The following is a 23,210-nucleotide window of genomic DNA, read 5'->3' on the forward strand; positions in this document are numbered from 1 at the left end:
AGTCATCCACATCCTGAAGCAGCAAAGCAGCCCCAGACCATCACACTAAAACCACCCTGTTTGACTGTTGGTGTGATGTTCTTTTTATGAAATGCTGTTAGTTTTATGCCAGATGTTATGGCTCTCAAACCCGTCAGAAAGTTAAACCATTGTCTGGTCAACCCACAGAATATTTTCCCAAAAGTCTTGGGGATCATCAAGATGTTTTGTGGCAAATGTGAGACGAGCCTTTGAGCTGTGCCTGTCATGATCCTGGGAAAATTGACCCAGCGTTTTTTGTTGGATGTTGATATGAGTGTTTATTGTTCATTTCCTGCCTTTGTGTAGTGTTCATGTGTCCTTAGTCCTGGTCTTTGTGTTTGGTTACTTCCTGTTTTACTTTGGTATGTTTTAGTCCTTGTGCTTTGGGTTTAGTTTCCCTCCCAGCTGTTTCCCATTCGCCCATTACCTGCTGTGTATATATTGTCTGTGTTTTCACTTTGTCCTTGTTGCGACGTCATCAATGATTTTTCCCAGCTGTGTGCCTTTCTGTCCGAGTTTGGATATCAAGTGTGTTTTTCTGTTTTATGCTGCTGGCCCTGTTCAGTTCTGTCCTGTGTTCCAGCAATAAAGCTGAGTTATTTGTCTTTACACACTGCCTCTCCAGTCCTGCACTGGGGTCCTCAATTCTGCCTGCCACAGCCGTACATGACAGTGCCTTTGTGACCCGAGCCGAGGTCTGCAGTTCTTTAGATTTTGTTCTGGGTTCTTTTGTGACCTCCTGGATGAGATGTTGATGCAGTGTGGGACTAATTTTGGTAGGCTGGTCACTCCTGGGAAGGTTCACCATTGTTCCACGTTTTCTCCATGGCTCTCACCATGGTTCTCTTTGGGGTTAGGCTAGAATTAGGTTTAGGCTAGAAGAAGGATTGGGTATAAGCAGTCAGTAGTGAAGGTTTAGGGTAAGTCAGTGAATATGCTCATAAAGATATCCAGGGATTTAAAAAAAAAATGTGTGTGTGTGTGTGTGTGTGTGTGTGTGTGTGTGTGTGTGTGTGTGTGTGTGTGCGCGTATGTTTATAATACCTTGTGGGGACAATTTTCCTGACATATACTACGTTGTGGGGACCAATTGCTCCTTGTGGGGACTGGAACCTTGTCCCCACAAGGGGAAACCCTGTTTTTGGGTCAGGGGTCAGAGTTAGGGCTAAGGTATGAATTGAGTTTAGGTTAGGGTTAGGGTTAGGTATGTGATGGTTAGGGTTAGGAAAAGGGTAAAGGTAAGGTTTAGGCTGTAGAAATGAATGGAAGTCAATGGAAATTCCCCACAAAGATAGCAAAACACACTTGTGTGTGTGTGTGTGTGTGTGTGTGTGTGGTCACTGTTAAAGTAGCCTTAGGACATCTGTGATCATACAGCTTTATTAGACTGTGGTCCCATCATTGTGAGTCATTTCCTTCCTTCTCTGAGCTGTCACTCCTCTTCATCATTATCATGTGTTAAATATAGACTTTTCTCTATAACTACAGCAAACATGCTCAGGCAGTTTGACTGTCTGTTAAACACAAAATAATATAAACTCTCATTGAGGTTATCAAGCAAATGCTCTGCATAACATATTTTCCTGTAACACCAGCTTGGATGGGGGGGGTGTCATATTTTTATATATTGGCAGTCACTTAACGCTTAAAATGTTTACATTTAGTCCATTATGACTTTTAATCAACAATGTACTGAACATGTTGACTCACACATGCTTGCACATACACGCAATTAGACTTGTGAGCACATGTCTGAGTGTTATGCAAGTGGAGCCAGGGGGGCTTTATAGGTTTTTAGGCCGTGGGGTGACAGTTGCCCAGATGTCAGGAGGCCTGTTTTTACTGACTTAGCACCCAACGGCCCAGGGACCACAGACACTGCAGGGAATATGGGACACACAGACACACACACACACACACACACACACACACACACACACTGCAGTTTTAAACATTTGTATTCTAAAACCTCACTTGGGCACAATGGAGCAGAGCACAGTTATCGAATGCAGCGTAAAGCCTTGTACACCAGACACAACGCAGTGTTCTGCTGGACTTGACCCAAATTGCTGTCTGCTCAGTACAAGCTCTTTATGTCAAATTTCTGGCATTACCATATTCCACATGAACCTGCTTTAAATGACCAGGTGCTGTGTTTTATTTAGTGACAAACAAATAGAAGTTGAAACATCCATAAGTGTTGCTTCAAAGCGACTCTCATTCATTAACTGGATGAGCATTTGGATAAGTTGCTACTTGGGCCAAAAGCTGATTCATTTTTCATCAGTGAACCTGCTGTTCTGCAGGTGTTCTGCGTTTCAAATGAAAATGTATATTATTCAAACAGAATTGTTCCGAATGAATAATGCTAGTGGCAGTAGATTGAATGACCAGGAAATGTGATGAGGAGATTATCTGTTACTGCTAAGCAGGTTTATAGCTCGCGGGATAAATGAGAACTTAAATCTCTAGCATATACCGGTTTTCTCCTTTTTCTGGATGCTTTGCTGTGCACCCGAAGAAGAGCCAAGTTAGACCTAATGCATGTTTGTTTGAGTGGGCGCTGTGACCGTTATGCAACCTTTACTATTCAGTCAAACTGCAATTGCCCTCTTGACAGAGCCATTACAGGTGCCATCAAGAGTGTCGCCACAGTGCCTATAATGAGGAAACAACACAACTTTCCTTTTTTATGCCATGAAATTTATGTTTTCTTTTTAACTTTGTGATAATCTATAAAAGCACAATAAAAGTACACATGTAACCCAGGAACTTAAGTCGCAGTAATGAAGACTGTGGTCTATGTCAGCTTGCCCAGCTACATTAATAAATTTATAGCATTTAAGCTTAAGCCTAAAGAAAGTTATTAGAAAATGCTACTGCTAGCCCTGGAGCCTTGCAAAATCTGTACTTTAATACACATATTTTTTAGAGATTCTGAACACATTATTATTTGAGCCATCATGTTTCCCCCTTAAATTTAAAGACTTTAAATTGATGATATTTGTACAATAATAACTTTCAGCTGCCATAAATTATGTCTTTTGGTTGACTTGCAATTCGGTTTGAGCAGCCACAGTGGCTGCTTCAGGTGAAAAAACCGAGAGACACAGTTATCAACTGTCAAGTAAACACAGTAGAGCCTTTAGCAACTAAAGTGCAGAATATTTCCCTCAGGAATTTGTATAATAGTCTTCCTTTAAACAGGTTTTAAATGATGAGACACTGTAGGAGTGCAAATGCGTGGTTCTGTGCATTATCCCTATGTTCTACGTTTCCATGCATGTGCTCTACCTGCAGTTTATTTTAACTAGCTGGATGTTTATATCCACCGTGTTTGTCATTCGCATTTTTACATACAGCCTGCCCTGCTGCCGTGACAACTGTGGCCATGGAGACTTGTGGAGTATCTGTGTAGATGGCTCTCAACAGGAGAGAGGCAGGCTGAGAGGAGGAAGAGAAGAACAAGAAATTGAGAACAGAGAGGACAGGAGAGCGGTCAAGAGAGGGGAGAAGTTTGCGAGATGGACAGTAATGAGAGCAGGAAGAAAATGGTTAGGACAGAAGGAGCCAAGAGTGGAGAGGTTGTAGGTGTGGGAGGGATGAGAGAGGGGGGGGGAATGAGGAAAGGGTAAGGGAGGGGAAAAAGTTAGAAAATGACAGGTGGATTTAGAGCAGCAGGAAGATAGAGAGAGATGAACAATGAAACGAGAGCGAGGAGAAAGAGGTTCTCCCCTCTGCATTTTTGATCAACTGCTTTTTTTTTTTTTAATCTATTATTAGCATGCCTGAAGTCACTCAACTGCTACATAAGTTAATGCTGTTTTGAGCAGCTTTGATCTGGAGAAATCAAGTGTCTATTTTGTCACTGACATACACAGTGAAACTGAAATAGACACATGAAACATACATACTGTATGAATGTTGACGAGTTCTCGCATTCAGATCTGTAAGGCTGCCGGTCTTTTTAATACCAACTCTGGATTAGTAGGAAGCGTTTTGGTTGTCAGCCTTTACCAGTACTGGCTGGTTTGACCGCATTCTTATCCACACTTTCTCTTTTAATATCTGGATTATCAATATCTAAAATTATACTGTAGATACAAGTAAGGAACAGAGACTGAATTTAGCTGCTGAGCCATTGACAACAAACATCTGGGCTGATGTTGTCATGGACATACAAATGACAACGAATAAAGGTTTCATTTTTCTTTTTTTTCTGGATGAAACACTAAGTCTTTCTGTTGTAAAGGTTCAAAAGCCTTTACCCCCTGAATCTGATGAGAAATATTTAACTAGAACATTGAAAACGTTTGCTGCAAGATGAATATCAAAGGTTTTTGTTCAAACATTGTAGTTTCACAAAATAATTTACTGTAGAAATAACAGCATTACTGTACAAATTTACTGTGAAAATTAGAGCGCCACTAGATATGTACTGTAGAAATTATAGTATTATTATAAAAATATTGTAAGAAAATATGAAATCACTAGGTCTTAACAGCATTGACCTCTAAAAAAATACAGTGTCATACATCACAGTAAAACATTACAGTAAAAAAACTGCATAATAAATAACAGTATGATCACTGTAAATTTTACAGTAGAGTGCTGTCAACCCTGCTGCCAGTATTTTACTGTAAAATATACAGGGTTTTTCTTACTGTGTACAGTTGTGCTTGTTATCTTTCTATTTTGATTTCTGTGTACCTCAAAATTTATATTTATATTAATGTATATTTTTACATCCCTGCATTGGGTTTGAAGGGAAACAATAAAGAGGTCACTGGAGTCCAAAATTTCAGCTTTAATTTGATGGTTTTAAGAAAGTAATACAGTAAAGAATTACATTGTCACCATCTTCACAGGCTCCAAAATGATTCGAAAATTCATAATAATAAACATAAGGATAATATTTTGCATACTTGGATGCCAATCCTTTGCAATGACTGACTGATGTCTGGAACCCAGTGGCATTCACTAGAGTTTTTCCATCCTCGAGGTGCTTTGCAACAAGCACATCAGTGCCATGATTTTTACAGACTACTGTGACACAGTAATGATTCTGACTCTTTTTGACAGATGCATGAAAAATGCCAAGCTTTTTAATCTTATCTCAGATGACTCCTTGGCTGGTTGTTTTATTTTGGGGTGATGACACAGTCATGTAACAGATAAAATTACATCCTTTTCAATAGCCAATTATATCTACAGGTAATGCACAAATATATAAAGTTTGACTTTGGAGATAAATTAGTCTTAACAATATAGATCACCCTAATGAAACACAGCATTATACTGCATGATGTTTGGTCTTCAGAGGGAGTCAGTGACTCTCAGTCACGACTTATCGGTTTAATAATTAGCAAGCATTACAGAGCTCTCTGTACTCATATCTTATATCATCTACATCTAAGATGATATCACAGGACAGACCTTGATTTCTGCAAATGAGGGATCTGTGGGAGATACGGCAAGAAAAAAAGAGATGCTCAGAAGGAAAGAAGAAGAATAAGGACACCAAAAAAGGAACGCCGTGATGGATGTAAACAGGAAGGCAGGAGACTGAAAATAAAAATCACATCTTTGACAGCTTTATCCCGCTCTAACCTGCGGCACATAGACAGCAGAGGTGAAAATATTTAATGGTCCATTTTAACGGTCCATATTACAACCACTTCAGTTTCTCTCATGAATATAACATGTAGAGAAAAAGATGGACCTAATTTTTTTTAACGTGTGGTGTATGCATGCACTTGAATGTGTGGTCACAATCCTGCCTTTGATAAAGATTATCACAGCCTGATGTGATCTTTATAAAAAAAACTTTCCTCTTCTCCTAAGAATAAAAAGATATCAGTGGTTCTTCTGTTGATGTCCTGCTCAAAGCAATGAGCAGGGCATCCTGAGCCTTTCTGGCTGTCATTAATCTTATTAAGATCAAAGGGAAACAGGCTAATAGGAGCTGATTAGCCTGCTTCTGGCTGTCTGGTTGATTCACCTACATGCACGTGACCTGACACACAAACATGCAGTAGCCCACTGACAGAATCACGCTAAAGCACTCTCACTCTTACGCGCTCACAAGAGCATACACAGACACCCCCCAAAATATTCCCATGCATAAACACTCATAAAGTTGGTTAGCAGAGGTGGTACTGTATCTGCCAAAGAATGTTTTTGAAGACAGAGAGGCCCTGCAGAGGCACCATGCTTCTCAGAACCAGAGCCTTTGAAGCCGGTCTGGACAATATGAGACTTCAGACTAACTATACACCGATCAGGCACAACATTAAAACCATGCCTGCGGAGTCCATGTCTCGATGGATCAGCGCTGTTTTTTTCAGCATGAGGGGGAGGTATGCATTATTAAGCAGTTGGTTTTAATGTTGTGGCTGATTGGTGTGTGACTGCCTACAGCTCCTGTGTAGCCCGTTATTATCACACATCATCAGCTGTTGATGTCATTTGACATCAATAAAAAAAAAAAAACCTCTTTATTCACAGCATGTTACTCTAGAGGGCTTTTCCAGCACAGAGCAAAGTAGAAAGACAAAGAGTAAATGATTTTCAGAGGTCAAGGACATGCAGAGGTCAGAGGTCAGTCCTTCAGAGTAGAGGTTTTAGATCTCTGTAGGGCTATTTTTTTTTTTTATGTGATACAGGACTGATTCATGCCTTAGGATTTATTTCATTTGGATTGTGTTCAGTTTTTAACCACAACAATCAGCAGACAAATAAGATAAATTTGATCTGAGTTTATCACACTTGTTTAAATCATGTGAGCCACTGTGACATCATCACAGTTCATTCACAGAACTTTATGGGATACTACAGCACCCCATAATGTGGTTAGTTAAAACACGCGAACCACATACACAAAGCAGCCTGAGCCACATTGCATTGAATGCAGTGTCAGCTTGTGTTACCATCACTGAGGGAAGTGACATCGACTGAACCTGCGTCAGCTCTGTGTGTGTGTGCTGTGATGCTCCCAGCTGATTTGTTAGGCAGGTCAGGCATGATGATGTTGCTGGGCCATCCCCTGTTTGGGATCGATTATAAGCACACAGTCACACAAACACACATACGTATACACCGAGACATATATACTGTGCGTGAATTGGGGGATCAAAACAAAAAAAAAAAAAAAAAGAAAGAAAGAAAAAGAAAGAAAGAAAAAGAAAAAGTAGGGTCCATTAGAAGAACTGGTCAAAAATGTTTTTTTTATTTATCAGGTTCATATGAACACAGTAAAAAGTAACCAAATAAGCTGATTAGAATGGTATTTAAAACGAATGCGTTCTCTAACTGAATGCATTTTTCTTCTTGTAGATTGTCCCAACCATTTTGGACAACTGCAAACTGTTTGTTTGTGTATTTAGTCTATCTTAGTTTCCTGAGTGTTTTCATGCGATGTTGAGATCAGAGCTCTGGATGATCTGCAGCTGGACACCTCGCTCTTTTTGTCACTGGCTGTTTGTCTGGTGCTGTTGTTAAACTTTGCAGACCAAATATGGGACAGATCAGACACATTGCAGTGGTATTGCATTAATCATGATGGGAAGACTGAAAACCTTAATATATGGAGGGGGAATACACCCAGGAGCATAAAGCAAATCTGTTGTATTCAACAAGGGAGGGTGTGAAGAACCAGACAGAAAAAAAAATGTAGGTTTGTCAGTACAGCAGCCATCTGCAGACTGTCACTTCTCAATTTTACAGGTTTTCTATAGTTAACACCTCCACTGCTGTCACCTCCAATCATTTATTTCCACACTTATTCCCTCCTGTCCACTCAGATTATTTACAGCCTTATGCAACTGGGTTTCAAATTGTGTCACTTCTGATTCAAATTAAATTAATTTAAATACTGTGAGCATTCCTGGATTCAGTCATGGATTGTTTCTCTGCATAGTACACACATCTGCGCATGTTTTTTTTAGATGGGATAACATCTTAGAAAAACACCACTGTGAACTGATATGTATTTATAGGTAATCCTAAATCCGAGTGTTTTCTTGCCCTGGAGAATACAGACTTTTAAACAGTGTCGTTATTCCTTTGAGAAAGGAAGCGATCGCCCACAAAGACTGCTCGGTGAGGACGGTCCTCACCGAGCAGTCTTTGTGTCCTGCGTTATTTTGGTACACACAAATCTGCTTCTTGCCTCCTTTCTTTCGGTGTGCTAAACCACAACACTCTTGTCACAGCAGCTCCTCAACTTAAACAAAGACTGATGAGAGGGAAGGATGGAGGACAAGTGAAGGTGGCACAGAGCTTTTCTCTTCCTTCAGGCTAACAGCGCAGATAAAAGTGAAAATAATCTGCACTAATATTTGAACCACTTAATCCACATAATCAAACACTTATTTTCACAGTTTAGTGAGAGTGTTTTTTTTGCTGTTGGTGCTCTTTGCATTTGTATTTTTTTTTTAAATAGTCTGACACATTAATACACAGTTGATCAAGCAGTGCTTTTGCATGTATAGTGTATATACTTTAACCATTGCTATAGATCTGTAGGTGAGATCGGAACAACTAATCCTAACTCGGACAGCTAAAGCACTTTCAAATAATTAATTAGGTGGTCATGTGTACTGGGAGAGTGCAAAAAAATTTACTTGTTAGTATAACTGCAAAGATTCACACAACATAATGTGGCACTTGCAGAGTACAGCCAAATCGCCACTGCTGCTCCCACTTTCTCATATTGGAGAACACAATAATTGATTCTTAGCATTTTACTACAGTATATTGACAGTGTACGTACGCAGTAAGCGTGCAGAAAGAACTGCAGTATATGTAATGCATTCTGATTCACTACTGTTTTACACTCAACTCTCTTTTGCAAAATATCCAACAAGCTTAAGCAAAAGTTATCAGATACTGTAATACTCACTTCACACTAACCTAGTTCTTCTTCTTCTTCTTTTTTTAATATTTGTTGTTTTTTTCCATTTTAATTTATTTATCTATATTCTCTATATATGTGATTTTCTTTTTTCCTGCTAATGGTGCTTTCTTTCATTCTTCACTGCTTTTTCCTCTCTGTCTCGCTGTGATATAGTTGTTTTTATACTCATCATATTTATTGTTGCAGTTTCCCAAACCAACAGAAAAATCATAAGTAGTACTTATACAGACCAGACTGAGTCTGCATGATGAACAGTGCTCTGTGCATTTTACAATGAAACTTGATTATATCAAATTAATATAATTATTCTGTGAGGGAAAATTACTGAAATCACAGAGCATTACATTGAGTCATCATGGTCTCACACACACACACACACCCTTACAGTGAACAGTGAATTATCACTTCTTGCAAACTCACTTCTTTTATTTAAGAGATTTAAGGACCAGCCTGGTCAGTCTGGTCAGGGGTGTGCGTACACTTTCCCAGCATATGTGAGAGCCTGCTTGTGTGCGATATTAACTTCATCAGAGGCTGCATGTGAGGCAGACGTCCACATGCCCTCTCAATATTTCTGAATGTGCGGACAAGGGTACCACCTACACACGTCCTCCGTGTGGAGTAGGAAATACTATAATAAGAACAACTACTCGTCCGCAGATACCTACTGTGTCATATGAAAACTTTTTTTTAATAAAAGAAACTAAAAAGATTCCACATTCATAGCTTGTTGGCACATTGCTCTTTCTAGAAATCGTCCTCTGTCTTCCCACATGTGTGCTGTCCTATCTCCATGTGCTCTGCTTTTCCTTTCCCCTCACCCACAACTGTCATGGCAAATGTCTGCCCCTCCCTGAGCCTGGTTCTGAAATGAAATAGAAAATTACATCGAAACAAGCATGAGGAATATGTGTTGATTCAGCTATGTGCTTATCCCTGTGCACAATACAAACAAACCCAGGACCAACTTATAAAAGTGTTACTTTGTATGGTGACGTGTTCAGAACGCCACAGGTTACCTTCACCTCATTAAACTCCTGAGACTCAATAACAACTTTGATAGTAAAAGTTGGCAGAAACAACTGTAGATACTGTAATTATGTATGATTATGCGGCACAATATTAGTTTCTACAAAGTCAACACTTTTAAAAATAATTAAATAAAGAAAAATGTATTACACACAGCATTTGTATCAGTTTGCTAGTGAAACTGGCAGTGCAGCAAGTTGTGCTTTTGTCCAGTCAAGTGAAGGACTAGTGTGCAGAAAAGACCTGCCAATCATCTGTTGTGCAGCCCAGTTAAAGTACTGAGGAAATTTAGCCGCTGCGTTGCAATCATTAAGCTCACATGGAGCATAACCTTTTAAATCTTTTCATATCAACAGCACAGCTGTACCTGAGTGCTCATAACCCAAACTGTGCTTGATTGAAAACATGGTCTGCCGTCTCTGTAAGTCCAAAAACATCAACTAGGACATTTTGTTCATCCGCTGCACACAGACTGTCAGCTCTTTTGGATTTAGCTCAAGCAACCGAAATTTCTTGTCTAGCTCCCAAAACAGGGGATTTTGGAGCTTACAGGACTCACGGCTCCTCCTTAAATCAATTAAGCTGCTTCACTGTGAGAGGATGGACCTCAGTTTTTGCTGTTCTCTACAGGAAGCAAACACATCTTATGCCATTCAAGGAATTTATCTTATAGTATTTTTCACAAGGGAATTAACTACACACACACACACACACACACACACACACACAGTATAAAGCAATCATCTTTCTTGGGGATGTTTTGTGGCAAAACCTTACACATAAAACAAAGAACAGAGTAATATTGATCATCACATAATATTATTAATACATAAAGTACATTATTTTTATTATATATATTTTAATAAATGTTATTATATATCTTATAATATACTCAGTTTTTTATGTCTTGCATATTTTGAGGTGTTGGCTTGTTGAAAAGATTTCTAAAGCATTCAAAACTTTCCAGTTAAAGGACTGAGGATTGAATGTAGGCCATCTCTTTTTCATCTAAACCAGTAGGGTGTACCAGAGGCAGTAGTCTTAAGTATTTCAAGTTTCCTTCTCAGCCCACACATGCAACAAGCCTGATTTCCATGGCGACAGTATCCCTACTACAAGCATGGGAGGAGCATTTTTTTTTTCACTGAGCTCAGACACAGGAAACAAAAACAGGGGATGCCATCCTTTGAGGAAGAACTTGACAAAAACAAACACAACATTAGCTCTGGATCCCCAGTTTTAACAGAACAAAAGGCCAAAGAGAGAAGAGGGTTGACAGTGTTTAGGTGCCCCCTCTCTCTGTCTCTCACTCTCTCTCAGCACTCAACCCCACTCTAGTTCTCTCATGCAGAAGCAGCTTCAGGCCTGCGCCACGTGTTTCTCTCACACTCCACTTACTACCCAGGAATCCCTCGGGGATGTGAAGAATAAAAGGGATTTAATATTTATTATATAACATCATAGCATGTTTGCTATAGCTATCATGAGGTATGTAACAGGGCAGAGACCAAAGTCTGCTTTTCTGACTATACACTGTAAACTCAGATTTTGATTTGACTTAAAAATATTGAGTTCATATTACTTAAAATTACCTAGAATGTGAACATTACTTGTTAATGTTGAGTAGACTGTACTTTTTGATGGTCTATCTTATTGTAATTATGTGTTTGAGTTCAAACAACTTAATATCATCAAGTGTTGCATCTGCTAAAAATCTAGTTTATACCAGTTTTAACAGACTAGATTAATATGCAGCAGCACGGTGGCGTAGTGGGTAGCACTGCTGCCTCACAGCTAGAATGACATCTAGAAGGTCTGGGTTCATTTCCACCTTGGCCCAGGCCTCTTGCTGTGTGGAGTTTGAAAGAGTAGATATTTGGTACTTTTGTTTGTTTTTTCTTCACCTTCTGGTTCTCTGCTTGTACAGTTTTTTTTTAATTGTTCCATGGACAAATGTTATTTGTAAATGTTAATGCACCAGTGTTCAGCAGGGCTGAGTTTTATCATGTTTGTTTATTTACCAAATTTAAACAGACACAGTTTAAATTTTGTAAGATATTGTAAGAAATATTTGTATATATTTCTTACAATATTACAAAAATATTGTAAGAAATATTTTTGTTACTGAGCAGCATGGTGGTGTGGTGGTGCAAATAATGCAAATAATCTGCTGCAAATAATCTGGGTTCGATTCCGTCTTGGCCCAGGCCTCTTGCTGTGTGGAGTTTGCATGTTCTCCCCGTGTCTGCGCAGCTTTCCTCCCACAATCTGAAGACATGCAGTTACTGGGATTAAGGTTAATTGCTCACAGGTGTGAATGGTTGTCTCCCTCTCTCTTTGTTAGCCCTGCAACAGGCTGGTGACCTGTATGGGGTGTATATACAGGCCCCCCCCCCCCCCCCCTACCCCCACCCCCAATGACCATGAAGAGGTTTAATTTTTCACGAACTATAAAAGATAAGTTTGGTCAATTAGAACATACAATTTAGTTCACTTGGTAATGGAGTAGTGCTTACTTAACAAGCTGAGTTAAATAAATGGGTGGTGATTGCTTGAACTAAGTATCTTCAGTTACTGAAACTCTGTTATTAATACATTCAACTTAGATCTTTCATTCCATTCCAAAAGGGCCTCAAGTACACTGAACATAGTCCACTGCACTTATTCAACTGATGCTCATTACTTAAACAATTTAAGGCAACGAGTTACCTTGGTTTTTTTTAAGTAGATTCAACTTATCCAGGTTTACAGTGTACTTAATAAATCCCCAGCGGTACACTGTAGGTTGCAATAGTTCCTATAATCCTTACTTTATTACTCTAAATTCTAAAGTATGGGGTTAAACATAAAATGAGTGATTATAGTTTGTTATTCAGCGGAGATGTTGTAACAGGCAACTGTCCATGTTCAGAAGATGCTGAAGTGACTCCAGTGGCTCGCCCTGCAGCTGCTTCACACTCATACAGTCTTTTCACTGGAAAGCTTTTAAAGTGAAGCAGATGCAGAAAGTGTTGACTTTTAATCAACAGCGTTGGGTGCCTGCACCTGTCCTGGGAAAACTGCTTGCTGCTGCTCTTTTTTCTTTACTCGAGTTTCGGTGTTTTCTTTAATCATGAGTTTGTCATGGAGATTTGCAGGCATTTGTTTTTACACAGCTCTCTAAAGGTCCCGCCACAGCATTACAATTAGGCTGAGGTCTGGATTTTCACTGGCCCACTGCATCACCTCATTTTTTTTTCATTCTGTTGTAGATTTGCTGCTGTGGTTGGGATCATTGTGCTGTTGCACGACCCAATTTGGGCCAAGCTTTAGCTGTTGGACAGATGGCCTCATATTTGACTCCAGAATACTCTGATATACAGAGGAGTTCATGACTGACTCAATGACTGCAAGGTGGCCAGGTCCTCTGGCTGCAAAACAAGGCCAAGTCATCACCCCTCCACCCCTGTGCTTTAACAGTTGGTTGTGTTGATATTCTGTGTTTGGTTTTCTCCAAACATAGTGCTGTGCATTAGAAGATCAAACGTCTTCAATGTGGTCTCATCTTGTTGTTTCTTGTGTTTTCTGGGACCACAATGGAAATAAGTGTTTAGGGCTGCAACGATTCATCGATTAACTCGATTAAATCGATTCTAAAAATTTATCGACACAAATTTACTGTGTCGATGCTTCGTTTAAACTCTGCAGCCCTCAGCTGTCTCGGTGTAAGCGGCGCTCCTCACTAGCATTAGCAGCATTAGTGCTGACGTTTTTTTGTGGGTTTATTGGGGGCTGGCAAACCAACATAGAACTGCATTACCGCCACCTACTGGACTGGAGTGTGAATCACTCACGTATACACAAGCACACATTCTAAAAAGCTCTCCTTCGCTGCGATGGATTTCATTTAACACAGAGTGAATCATCACTAGAGTTGCCACCTGTCTCGTAAAATACAGAACCCCGTATGTTACGGGACTCCGTGGAATACAGCTCCGTAACATGCCGTGTTCCGTACTTTACGGGACGGGTGGCAACTGTCGCTGACATGCATTTCCACGCCTCCACTGCTCTCTGTGTGTCTGTGTGTGTTGTGCTCGCTGAGAATTTCAGCTGCTATTTTTGTCTTTACTTCAGCTGTAGCTACCAGAACTAGTTTGCTAGTGAGCGCGGGCCATTAGCACTAGCGATGGTTCGGTACCGGAAGGCCCGCCCCCCAGGACCGAGGGGCTCCTTCAAAATATTTTTTATACTTTAATCCCTTATTAGTGACTAAATATAGACCTGCAGTAGAAACGTATTTTCGAGAATGCTTGTGAATACAAAGCATTACACCATTACTCACACATGCGCCATGGCTCCCGCAGCCACTAGTTTTTCAAAACACTCATAGCAGGCAGCGGTTTTCACTGCGCAAGCGCAAAGAGGCGAAGCTGTGACGGTGAGCTCAAGTAGTGAAAAAGGAAACGTTTTTCCAGCGTCCAAAACAGCAGCTTTTTCTTTTAGTAACCACCATTAAATCTGTGAAACAGCTGGAGGTCCTTCATCAAGCACCTGATCAGCAAGTGTTAAGGTGAAGAAAAGAGAACTTTGTAGCTGCTCCATTCACCGCTGTTTGTTCATATGGCGAGAAACTGCAGTACGGAAGTTAAAATATGCAGATAAACTGTTAATAAAAAAAAGTATTTCTTATCCGATTACTCAATTAATCGCTGGAATAATCGATAGAATACTCGATTACTAAAATAATCGTTTTATGCAGCCCTATAAGTGTTCACACTTTTTTGTGCAATCCTGGTTTCTAATGCTGTGTAATGTTATGTTTCTTTTATAAACATTTAGCACAATAACTGAGACCTGGCTGCTGCTTACTGTCCTAATAATATATATGTATTAACATACATTTTTGCTTTTGTATGTGTGTTTACGCGCGCACACACACACACACACACACACACACACACACACACACACACACACACACACACACACACACACACACACACACACACACAGAAAAGGGGACATTTGAGACCTGTGTAAACAACAAGGGGACAGGGCAAGAATGTTAAAGTGGATGGAGGCAGGTGTGTGGTCATGTGTGCTTTGAAGGCTGAATCATGGGGCTTGTTGACCTTAACTGGTCATCCCCCAGATACTGTTGTGGCACTGCTCTCAGATTACATCAGTTAGCAATTAAGAGACAAAGACATGGCTGTTTTTACAATATCAGTATTTACAAAGTAGCTGAGTTGCTGATCCAGAGCATCTGGACAGTTCTGTATTGTGAAAAGACCAATTTGGCATGTTTTTAACTTTTTGTATTCATTTGCATGAAATATTATATTTCCATTTCTGATGATGATTTTGCAGCTCATATAGAAATGTTTCAGTTTACATTTTCCTTCCTTCTGGTACAGTAGAACAGACTTAAACAGCTTTTCCAAACAAATGTAAAAATGTTTTTTAAAACGAAGCCTCTTTGAGACATGCACCCCTTTCCATTAGTCTGACAGCATCTGAATAGTCTGGCTTCATGTTTGACTGAGCCACCTGTTGAGCTTTCTGTTAAAAGTTGCAAAAGACCTGTTTGTTCTCAGTTTGAGTTTGAGTTTAATATGCACAAGGTTGAACTGCATGCAGACAGATACTCAACACACTGTGATTGTCTTTGTTCTGCTCACTAAAATCATCTAAAAGCAATAAAATTTGCACATTGACACAATCTCACCAACTCGTTTTTTATTTGTAGTGACAGTAAAACATTAATCTATGATGCAGTTTTCCTAGTAAAGGTTGTAGTTACTCGTCACTATAAGTTTATGCTAAGAATTCTTACTGTCATAAATGCAACAAGTCTTTTGCAGCTATTGTCAGTAACATGTGTATACCACCACTTCAACAAGTTGATGAAGTTAGCAATGTTTCGTAATGTTTTACATGCTCATTGATGGATTACAGCTGAAATGAAGAGACTGTGTTATGTTTATTATGTTTACTACATTGTCACTGGTGTCCAAGAATTAAAATTACAGTGACGCTGGTGTGACGTGGTTGTTCGACACCTTGCTATATTTTGTTTGTTCCCGTTGTTTGCAGTCTTACTGTACATCTTTCTGCACAGTGACACTCAGAGCTCCAAGTAAAGTAACAACAAGAAAATCAAAAACCAGTGGCTGCCTGCACAGAAAATGTGTCTTAGGTAGATTACAGGGATAAATTCCACGGTTAGAGTCAATATAAAGCTTCAGTGCACTTAAAGCTAAAACGTAAATGCTGATTGTAGCTATGATAGCACTGTAGTAGACTACAATGGCTGCTGTTTAAGTATTCTTTCTAATAGTGGCTTTCTTTAAGCCACCATTGCCAGGGGGGGCCTTTAAAATCTCTGTGGAAGTGTTTGTCTGGTTGGCTTGCTGCCTTTCAGAAGCATGGTTTGAGTTTGTGTATCATTGCAGGTCTCTCTGCCCGCTTGTGTGGGTGTGAAGTCTGAGTGTGCGTGCTGCTGATGTCGTCAGTCTCTTTCAGTAGCTACGTTTCTTTGTGCACGCTGTCCGAGTGTGCTCTGCGTGTCTGCGTCCTTTAAATCAACAACAGAAGAGCTTAACTTAATGGGCCTTAAAACCTGCCGACTCACTAACCTTTTGCTTGGTGAATTAGAGGGAGACAGAGAGAGGATGATAAATGGAGAGAAAGAGAGAGAGAGAGAGAGAGAGAGAGAGAGAGAGAGAGAGAAAGTTGTGTGTGGGAGAGACAGAAAGAGAGAAAGGCAGAGAGAAGTGAGATACGTAGGAGAGAGAAATGTGTTTCTGTGTGAGAGAAAAAGAAAGTGGAGGTGAGAAAGTGAAATAATGTGTAAGCACAATAAATAGATGTGTGTGGAAATATCCAAATTCTGGGACATATTTCCATTACCGGACACATAGTTACCATGGAAACATGCTGATGATGCAGCAGGACATACAATATGACTTGAAGACTTTTCGTCTTTTCTGCTTTTGGCCCCGAAATATATGTATTGGCAACATACTTGCTGCTTAGCGGCCATTGCTTTGGATTTTCAGCACTGCTTTTGCCCGAGATGATCTGTCAATCAAACAGCGCCATTAATTTTGCGATGTCCTGTTTTTTTGGATTTTGTGTTGGTGGCTTTCAGTACATCTCTCCCTGAGCTGTGTTTATGAGGTTCACCTGAATGCAAATGAATGAAAGGGGGTCATTTCCACCCACAGTCACATCCCTCCGTATAAAGCCAGTGTTACATCATATTTCACAATGCTGCTGCCGTATAAAACCTTGAGCTCTCAAAAGACATCTTATGATTGTGTCTTCCTTTATTTTTTCAGTGGAAACATCATACAGTCATAAAAAACTCACAATATTCTTTACTTTCAGAATCAGACATGCAGATCATTCTTAACCTAGAAATGCAATATACTTTGTATGTAATGTAATATTTTAAGTTGCATATATATGAATAATTACACTTCACTTAAAAGATCATTACTGTAAAGTTCATTTCTGCTATGTTGTGTCACGTTGTTTGTCAGTGCATCATGATATCTGTTCCTGCACTTTAACTTTCTTCTGTTACATGATGCAGAAAGAAATGCTCTCGTGAAACTTAAATCTTGAAAATACAAATCCGTTGCCAGAATGAACACAGTTGACGTTTGCAGAAACCTCACATAAAGCATTGTTAGCAAACTTGTAGTTTAAGAAATGAAACGGTTCCTTTTAGATCTAGATTTAGATTGTTACACCTCAGGTGTCATAAACCTGGATCAAATCAGCATATTTAGGCCAACATGCTAGAACATTTACCCCACCCCCTCATCAGATTTATTTCTTTCCTTTCATTTAGATTGAGGATATGATAAAATAATATATCATATCACCTTCCTTTTATCACTTTCTTTAAAACAGATAAAGGAATGAAGACCTGCATTGCTGTTGCTGTGCTATAATTTATCATTTAGCTTTATTAGATGTGTTTTACATATGGACATGCAGAGGAGGAAGAGTGCATATACTGGACAAATGAAGACTGAAAACACGGAGAGGTTAAATTTTGTCATTGTTAATCATTTGCCTTTTATTGATAACGGAGACCTGATCCTGCTGCAAGTCATCAGAATTCATGACAATTAATAAATTCAGATCATAGATTTATTTATCAGCTACCAGCTGCTGTGGTTTCCAGGGGGGAAATGTTGCACACACCATTGCATCTTTGCACACGGCACTGACCTACAGGGTTGTAAAGTTTAAATAAACATCTTTTATTTTCCCCCCTCCGCTTTCCCTCTATGCAGGAGACAGTAGAATATGCCTTCCTCATCATTTTCACAATAGAGACATTTCTGAAGATTATTGCCTATGGCCTGGTGATGCACCAAAACTCCTACGTCAGAAACGGCTGGAACATGCTGGACTTTGTCATCGTCATTGTGGGGTGAGTTTATAGGTGGCGCATAATACAGTATATACATACAAACACACATTTGCGCACACACTCCCACACACTCATAATTTTTCTTATATAAGAAACTAATCATGCACGTATCTTGTACACTCTCATCCATTTACTGTAAAAGATGGCATAACACACATCTGTGCATCTTAGCTCAGTGTTCAGCTATCCATTATCCATGAATTCTGTCCAGTATCGTGACAATAGTGATGTTTTGGACACACACACACACACACACACACACACACACACACACACACACACACACAACACAAACGCATGGCTTTGTATGGCGTCATGGTTTATCAGTAGACCACCTGGCTCCTGTGGGACTTCAATGTAAACCGTGATGAGGTGTGAAAAACTAAAGGTAAATACGCATAGACATATGTAAAGAGGACACACACGAGCCATGCACACTTACACAGACAGGTGCGTGAACAGAGAGAGTGAAGAACAAAGAGGAGCTGTGGCTTTGTTCTTGGCTTTCTGACTCTTTTGCTTTTATCTTGTTTTGCTGTCTTTTCATCACATTGCCATTACTGCTCCTTCTCTTACATGCCTCTGCCTCACTTTCTCTATATTTTCTCACTCTTGCCTCTCCCCCTTGCTCGTCTCCAGGTTGTTCAGTGTGGTTCTGGAGATGATAACCAAAGATGCAGATTCTGGTGGCCAGTCTGGAGGCAAACCTGGAGGGTTTGATGTCAAGGCCCTCCGAGCCTTTCGCGTACTACGACCCCTTCGCCTTGTCTCTGGAGTTCCCAGTGAGTAAACACAAACAAATCTTTGGTACATTTTTTTTATGCCCTTGTGTCCAAACCAATTCCTCTTTTTAAATTTTTTTTTTTTATTAAGGTCCCTACAAACTCACACAGGAGTTTAAGTGACCCTGGATAAGCTCCCATTTAATCAGGTTGAGATGAGTGTAGATAATCTATTCTTGGAAGCATGTAATGCTACTAAACTTTATATAAGACAACACACATTCTGCACATATGGAAAGCGAAGAGTATGGCCCCGTTTTAATAGAGTCTACAGCGTAGGCCAAAAACTGTTGATCAGCTTAAATTGCATACAGATTGTTGGTTACAAACTGTTATGCAATACAAAGGTAAACATGGCCTTGTCCCAACTTCTTTGAAATGTTACTGGCATCAAATTCAAAAGGAGCAGATACTTTTCAACAAACAATACATTTGTTTGTACTAACACATAGTTTACATGAACTCTGTGGATGGAGTAAGGCCTATTATCGGTCTAAATTATCTTCATTTAGTCAAACCTATCAGTTCTGAGTAGCATCTTTCCACCTGCTCCATCCATTCATTTTCTTCTATTTATCCAGTTCAGGGTCACGGTTGGGCTGGAGCCTATCCCAGCTGTCACAGGACGCGAGGCGTGCTACACCCTGGACAGATCGCCAATCTATCGCAGGGCCTTCCACCTGCTGATACCATAAATTAGAGTTTGCAGTAGAGAATTTTTTTTTATTGGTGGCTCTAGATTAAGATACATTTAACACCTTAAAAGTGGCAGCACATGTCACTACAATGGCCAGCAATACTTTTTTTTTTTCTTTAACCATAGCTATCAAACAAAGAGGAGAGCATGTGTAGATGTACAATTCAGTGCATCCATTCAATGAAATGCTGAAGAACTGAACAGAAGAAAAGTTAAATCCTCCACACTAAAATGTAATCGGGACAGAGATGGCAATTCATTGTGAGCCATTAGTTTAATAAATGGGGCGCTCTTCTTTGTGCTTACCTTTGTGATTCAGGCTGATGAGTAGCACAGTTTTTCAGTCATTTCTGAGCAGTGTTTTATTACATTATGGAACATGCGTTTCATGTTACCATTGTGTTGATATTTTCACCCTGTTCACCATGTTGAATTCAACCCAGTGTTATGTGTGAAAAACACTTCTTTCCTGTCCCCAGGTTCTCTCTGTTATGTATTAGATTTTTATTCCAGTTCAGCTGAATTCTCTGTGCAAAGACAGTCACTATGACAACCTTAAAGCACCCAAGTAAAGGGTATTTCAAGCACTTCATAAGCAGCTGGAGTGTTTCTGGTCATTTGTCCTTGAGGCAAAACAGTAGCTCTGATTTAAAGTAATCTTATTTGTATGTTTTAAATGCATATTTAGGTATTTAACTGGCTTTTATTGTTGCTGCATGGGCAAATATCACACAAACTACTGAATATTTTCAACTGCCAATAGAGGTAACAGTTAAACATGTGGATGGGAACTTTGGGCAGGATGCAGCTGGGAAGTAAGATGGGTGACCCTGACCGAGTCTGCTGTTTGTGGTGTCATTATCACATCAGTGCGCTGCGGTTTTTCAACATTTGTAATAACAAGGTGTTAGAACTGCAGTGCAATCAGGTGATCATTTAAAAGGTATTCGGCAGCACTGTTTATGATTGTAATATCCTATCAGTGTCACACCACAGTGTTGGGAGTGCTAGTTTTTTAGTTTTTTAGAATGGGAATAATTAAGCAGAGTAAAACATATCTACGTAATTACACTAGATGCTTATTACAGTTTTTATGCAAACAAAAAGTGTGATTTATAAGGTGTCTGTTTGCTTGTGCTTTTGGGCTATTCCAGTATTGTATTGTGCCCCTAAAGACTTGACTGTTAGCAGTGTTACAAAAAAGGTAATTTACCTAAACAGAAACAAGGTGGTCTGCAATGATTAGCTCGTAGAAATCTGCATAGGTCCTATCGTTTAGCCCAGTTTCTTTATCATTTGGGAGAAGCTGTTTTCCTTCACTGTTTCTGTTTTTGCCACACATTTGACCTTACATCAACACATACCCTAATGTGTCTGCATTCTTTGAGTTGCCATAGCAACATAGCATTTGCCAGGTCTGAGGAAGGACCTCTGCGAGAGATTAAGTTGCATTGAGCTCAAACGACATTTTCACTTCTAGTCAAGTTTAACATTCGTCTTTTTTGGATGGTATGTACGTTCTAAATAAGCTGGGATGTTTCAGCCTGTTTGCTAAAAAAAACAGGGTTGTTTGCTGGCTTTTGCTCCCATTCACTGATATCACAAGGCTCTTGTAATTATGCCATGACAAATTGTAGATTTTTTTTACGTATGTTTGCTTCACTGTACACTCATTGTTTATGTGTGTTTCTACCACGCTGTGTACCGATGCTGCCCGAGTGCCAGTTGCTAGCTAAATAAACTCTGGCTTTATTTCTGTAATTGGTTACCAAAAAAGAACTTTCTTATTATTGAAAATTTGCAGGCTTCATATTTCTTTGGGCTTAGAACAATCACCAGCCCTCACATTTGTGTGAATTTTTTGTTTCCAAAATTCTTTTAAGGCTGTTGAGTGAATAACAGGAAGAACCACAGCGTTTATTTAGGTACAATATTGTGGTATCAGAGTGTTGTATACTTGTACTGTCTTGTCTGTACTTGTACTTGGTTAAATGATTGGATAAATCATTTTTCTAAAAGTGTTTTTGTCTTTGTGCATCTACCCCAAAGGCCACAAAGTGATGCATTTTATATTTTAATAACTTTTCTGTGACTAAATTATGACTAAAATCTGATAATGGATCATAGAAGCAGTTGCTGATTAATTTTCTGTCACTCAGCTTGTTACAACTCTAGTTAACAAATGGCTAATGGTGGCAACCCAGTGTGTCTGTGTGCTCCTGCTGACTTTGGCTTCTGTTTGTATTTGCAGGTTTACAGGTGGTTTTAAATTCCATTATTAAAGCCATGGTTCCCTTGCTTCACATCGCTCTGCTGGTCCTCTTTGTCATTATTATCTATGCTATCATCGGCCTGGAGCTTTTTATTGGCAAAATGCATGCTACCTGCTACGTGACAGAAACAGGTAAGATAGAGTTATTTATTAATTTATTTATCAGCTGATTTTGGATTTGTTCTTTTCAGTTGTCAGTCATGACACTTGCCTGCTTCATTTCTATATACACCTTCTAAAAGAGGGATTTTTATCCCATTAACCCTTTTAAAACTGAGCTTGACACACACAGCTTATTATATAAACAGGCATACAGTGGGGAAAATAAGTATTTGATACACTACTGATTTTTGTTTTCCCTTTAGCCCTAATTTTTATCGTAGGTACACTTCAACTGTGAGACAGAATCTAAAAAAAAAAAAATAAAAATCCAGAAAATCACATTGTATCATTTTTAAATAATCAATTTGCATTTTATTGAATGAAATAAGTATTTGATCACCTACCACCCATCAAGAATTCTGGCACTCACAGACCTGTTAGTTTTTCTTTAAGAAGCCCTCCTATTCTGCACTAATTACCTGTATTAATTGCACCTGTTTGAACTTGTTACCTGTATAAAAGACACCTGTCCACACACTCAATCAGTCACACTCCAAACTCTCCACCATGTCCAAGACCGAAGAGCTGTCTAAGGACACCAGGGACAAAATTGTAGACCTGCACAAGGTTGGGATGGGCTACAGGACAGTAGACGAGCAGCTTGGTGAGAATGCAACAACTGCTGGCGCAGTTATTAGGAAATGGAAGAAACACAAGATGACTGTTAAGCTTCCTCGGTCTGGGGCTCCATGCGAGATCTCACCTTGTGGAGTAAGGATGATTCTGAGAGGTCAGGAATCAGCCCAGAACTACACATGGGGACCTGGTCAATGACCTGAAGAGAGCTGGGACCACAGTCTCAAAGTTGACCGTTAGTAACACACGATGCCATCATTGATTAAAATCCTGCAGAGCACGCAAGGTCCCCCTGCTCACGCCAACAAATGTCCAGGCCC

The 23,210-nt window shown here is 39.6% G+C and overlaps 1 protein-coding gene across 1 annotated transcript in view; it reads left to right on the forward strand.

The window, feature by feature from the left end:
- Window positions 1–23,210, forward strand: part of cacna1db (calcium channel, voltage-dependent, L type, alpha 1D subunit, b) — an 82,480-nt gene that overhangs the window by 19,755 nt on the left and 39,515 nt on the right. Inside the window, exons 4-6 of the mRNA XM_030733042.1 lie at window positions 18,262–18,401; window positions 19,041–19,183; window positions 22,132–22,284. Of these exons, the coding sequence (XP_030588902.1) occupies window positions 18,262–18,401; window positions 19,041–19,183; window positions 22,132–22,284 (436 nt within the window). The remainder of the gene's footprint in view (window positions 1–18,261; window positions 18,402–19,040; window positions 19,184–22,131; window positions 22,285–23,210) is intronic.

Source organism: Archocentrus centrarchus, chromosome 7 (genome assembly GCF_007364275.1).
Source record: "Archocentrus centrarchus isolate MPI-CPG fArcCen1 chromosome 7, fArcCen1, whole genome shotgun sequence".
Taxonomy (NCBI): domain Eukaryota; kingdom Metazoa; phylum Chordata; class Actinopteri; order Cichliformes; family Cichlidae; genus Archocentrus; species Archocentrus centrarchus.